The sequence below is a fragment of the Antrostomus carolinensis genome, unplaced genomic scaffold, assembly GCF_000700745.2.
Source record: "Antrostomus carolinensis isolate BGI_N321 unplaced genomic scaffold, ASM70074v2 scaffold36654, whole genome shotgun sequence".
NCBI classification, from domain to species: Eukaryota; Metazoa; Chordata; class Aves; order Caprimulgiformes; family Caprimulgidae; genus Antrostomus; species Antrostomus carolinensis.
This window is the reverse complement of record NW_010310705.1, coordinates 7,359-11,784: the sequence shown is the minus strand read 5'-3', so window position 1 is coordinate 11,784 and position 4,426 is coordinate 7,359. Positions and strand designations below refer to the sequence as shown.

General features: G+C 44.4%; 1 protein-coding gene across 1 annotated transcript in view; it reads left to right on the top strand.

The window, feature by feature from the left end:
* Positions 1-4,426, top strand: part of DNAJC11 (DnaJ heat shock protein family (Hsp40) member C11) — a 15,814-nt gene that overhangs the window by 8,667 nt on the left and 2,721 nt on the right. Inside the window, exons 4-9 of the mRNA XM_010166513.2 lie at positions 238-366; positions 1,039-1,161; positions 2,097-2,170; positions 2,385-2,574; positions 2,952-3,037; positions 3,485-3,601. Of these exons, the coding sequence (XP_010164815.1) occupies positions 238-366; positions 1,039-1,161; positions 2,097-2,170; positions 2,385-2,574; positions 2,952-3,037; positions 3,485-3,601 (719 nt within the window). The remainder of the gene's footprint in view (positions 1-237; positions 367-1,038; positions 1,162-2,096; positions 2,171-2,384; positions 2,575-2,951; positions 3,038-3,484; positions 3,602-4,426) is intronic.

Below are 4,426 nucleotides of genomic sequence, written 5' to 3'. Positions count from 1 at the left end.
CTGCTAAAAAACTGTCTTTTATCCAGTTTATTTTATGATTTATATTGCTGTTTGTGATCATTAATTTTTGTTTGTCTTGAATGTGTAAGAAATGCATTTTAGAGTGGAAAAGGTAATTGCAGAACAAGAAAAAACTGCCAGAAGATGTAATCATTTACAAGGATGCCTTGGCCATTTGGCCTGTGTATACTGGACATTTGTTAATGCTGAGTACTTGTTTCCCTTGTCACTCCTCAGGGAACAATTAGTGTTGGAATAGATGCCACTGACCTCTTTGATCGCTACGACGAAGAATACGAAGATGTGCCCGGGAGCAGCTTTCCCCAGATCGAGATAAACAAAATGCACATATCCCAGTCCATTGAGGTGAGGAGCAGGGCCTGAGCTTAATGAGGCGCTGCAGTGCGAGGCAACAGAAAATGAAACACAGCTCAGGGGGTTCTCATCTTGATTTATGGAAGGTGTGGGTGGGAGGAGGAAGCTCAGTTCCAGCAGGACCGCGAGTTGCCTGTGCAGCATACGTTTGTGTGACTGGTTTGTAGGCTACAGCGGTCCTGCCTTCCTGCTCGTGGGGAGGCTCAGTCCTGGTGAACACAGGTATCTAATTCTCACTGAACATGGAGTGTTTCATGTATGAAGACAAACAGTGCCCAGTTTTGAGGATGTGGGTAAGGAAAAGAAGGGGGAGTGTTCCCTCTGTTCCAAGGAGTTGAAGAAATTTAGTCTGCTAATGAGGTTAGAAGTGTTTGCAGCTTGGGGTCAGCACTTCAGGGTGGTACATTAAAGGCATCACACATGTCTGTTCCTGTAAGAATTATCGCACTTTTTGACATACTTGATCTTTGACTACAAAATTTACACCAAGTGTGGCCATGTCTGGTTCAAACACCTGGGCTTGGTGGATGGCAAGGAGTCAACTGGAGTGCTGCCTGTCTCTGTGCTTATAGTCTCTGCAGTTGTGATGATGTCCTTGCAGAAGATGCATTAAATGTGTGAATCTGGATCAGAGTAATTGGTAACAGTACATTCCTTTTTCAGGCACCACTGACTGCCACGGACACAGCAATACTGTCTGGTAACCTTTCCACCCAGAATGGGAATGGAGGTGGATCGATTAATCTTGCTCTGAGACGAGTGACATCTGCCAAGGGATGGGGAGAGGTAAGAGTGCTAGCTGTTAGGCATTTTAACATCCACTCTATTTCAGGCTGCTTTAATTAGTCACCTTGTGTTTATTTTCTTTAGGGAACTTCAGCTCTGTTTCATCTCTCATTTTCTATGTTGTGTAGAATGTAGAAAAAGGAATTCTCAAAGGAATTTGAGAAAAGGAGAAGGCAAATCTTTGGTTTTCTTAACAATTTCCTCTTTCCATTTGGCTGTGCATTTTGGATTTCACTTATGCTGACAGAATTGTAACCTGTTGTCTCCAGAGCCTTTCTCATTTCACTGTGTGAAGGCTCCTGGGTGCCTTCTGGAAGCTGTGAACATGCACCTTAGGGCAGCCTGATAGTTTACCCTCACTTCAAAAACTGCTCTGATCACAAGGGAAGAAGTTGGGGGAGATAGTTTGGCTCCCAGGCAGATGTGATTCATGATAAGTGTCAGGTCTAAGAACTGCTGCTGTTAATGAGACTGAACAGCACCAAATAAACATTGAATAGCAGCCCTGGAAGTCACCCAGAGTAGTGGCCGAAGCAGCAGATCTGTTTTGCAGACACTGAGATGGTGCAGCAGCAGAACTGCTGACAACAGTACTGTGAGACTGTCCTGAGAAGGACTCTCATCCTCAGAGGGCAGCAGCCAAACTGTTTGCTGTTGTGGGGCTGTTTTCTCCATTTTCACCGGAGCAACCAGAGCAAGTGCCAGTAGAAGTAGCCTGTAGCATTACAAAACTGGCTTTGTTTTACTCATGAGGACCCTGCTCAGTGAGACACCTCTTACACTGAATGCAAAGCTAGCAGAAAAGAGAAAATGCTGAAACACGTGGTAAATGTTCCTCAGATGTGTAAAATGCCTGTGATGTCCATGATGTTTCTGAAGTACTTTGTTGTAAAGGATGTTTTCTTCTAACAATTTGGCATTGTGTGTTTAAACAGTTGGAGTTTGGAGCAGGAGACCTTCAGGGACCTCTCTTTGGTCTGAAGATATTCCGGAATCTTACACCAAGATGGTAAGTATTAGACAAATCATCTGATGGTTAATATTCCCCACTAAGGAACTAAACAGCTTGAATTCCCTTCCATGTTAATTCTGGATTTGTTTTCTGTCCTACAGAATAAGGTATTTCTTCTTTAGACTTAAGGTCGTGCTTTAGTTCTGATCACAATGCTTGTATCTGGGAGCCTGTGTTTTATCACTGACGAGGCTTTCCTCATTTATCCTAGTTTCATCACTACAAACTGTGCCCTGCAGTTTTCATCCCGTGGGATCCGCCCAGGCCTCACCACGGTCCTAGCCCGCAACCTCGACAAGAACACGATGGGCTACTTGCAGTGGCGGTGGGGCATCCAGTCAGCCATGAACACCAGTATTGTCCGGGATACAAAAACCAGCCATTTCACCATGGCGTTACAGGTGAGGCCTGTTGGACAGTGATACCCCTCCCTGGCAGAGAAGTGACTCAGCTTTTCCATCCCAGCAGTATTTTGGGCTGGGTCTAGAGGATAATGGAGCAGTTGGTACTGTTCTGTATGAACATTTACCATAGGTAATCAGCTGCACTTGGCAGAGCACAACACTTTGCACCCAACGTTGTCCTGTCTAATGTGGATCAGCTCAGATTAGGATCAGGATGCACAACACAGGCTGCAGAGATTGCAGGCTGTTATGAGGAGGTGACAGGCATTGCTGTATTTTCTGTGCCACTTAAAGGATAAGAAAGGAAATTTGGGGGAACGTTCAGTGGTGGCCGAGGGTAGGTTTTCATACATTTGTGCCTCTTTGTATTTCAGCTGGGAATTCCTCATTCTTTCATGATGGTCAGTTATCAGCATAAGTTTCAGGATGAAGATCAAACACGAGTGAAAGGTTCTCTCAAGTAAGTGTGCAAGAGGAAACTCACGTTGCTCAGAGCCTGAAGAATCTCTCCCCTCCTGCTGTTGTAGACCTCCAGGTTCCATGCAAATCAAATGCTTCTGTGGTCTTTGGGAATCTACTTTTCATTAATTAAATCTGGTAAATGCTGAAGTGAATATTTTGGAGGCTTAGCAGCTCTGTGTGCCTCTTCAGATAAGTGCGACTTAAAATACTTGTATGTGTTATCTCTTTGTGATCACCAATAAGAAAGCCAGAAGTTCTTGTTGTCTGTTTACTACTTGACAAGCTGAAAAGGCTTGTAGATAGACAAGGTGAGATCTTCCAGCAGCCAGCACCAGCTGCACACAGATGTATTGCCATGTTTTACTTGTTGGGGAATTACAGGATTCAGTAAAGAGAAATTTGAGAGTCTTCCCTGTCTTACCAGTTTTTGGTTCTGTCGTTCTAGGGCAGGTTTCTTTGGGACCATAGTGGAATATGGAGCAGAGAGGAAGATTTCCAGGCACAGCATTTTAGGAGCCACCGTCAGTGTTGGTGTTCCCCAAGGAGTGTCCTTGAAAATCAAGTCAGTTCAAGACTACCACTCTAGATTGCAGAGGCTAACCGTAACCTGTGTTACTCTATTTCCAATATTCAGGTGGGAAGGTCCCAATCTTGGGGCAATACAGGTATATTGATATATCACTGTGAAAGGTTGCAGCTGCCCTCACCTCTAATATGAGTGGTGCCTATCAGAAGCAACATGTGCCTTCTGCTGGTGTTACTCTTGAGGCTGAGCCACCTCTTTCAGGACTAGTGTGTGTGCATCAAAATATTCCGAAAACAGCTTAAAATAAGGTTTGGAGCATCATGGGAAATGAATGGAAGATTTCCAAAAATATTATTAGTAGAAATGAATTCAATTTCATTCACCAGTATGTACTTGAATGACTGTTTAACCAACAGAGGTGATGCTGCTGTTGATAAGATGCAGTTCCCAGAGGGGCAGAATGTGCTGCACTTCCGATTGGTGCCAGCGGAGGGCGCGCCAGGCTGCGGGACCTGCTGCAGGGACCTGGGGACCCCGGGCCCGAGGGGACCCCTGTTTTCTAAAATAAATACTATTATAAGCACCAGAAAAATCTTAATGTACTCCTTCCTTGAAGGCACACGCTGGTGTTGTGAACACAGACCTTCTCTATAAGCATTTTCTTTTCACTTGATGATGATGTTGGTCCCTTTCCCTGGTGAAATTAATGACCAAATATATGCTCCTAAGATTAAAAAAAACACTTTAGAATGGCCAGGTACTATCACAAGAGATGTCTGCTCCATAAATGTCTAGCTCTGGGTGGTGTCAGCTGCCTGCTTTACCATTGTCTTGTTTCAGTTTGTTGGATTTTCACCTTTT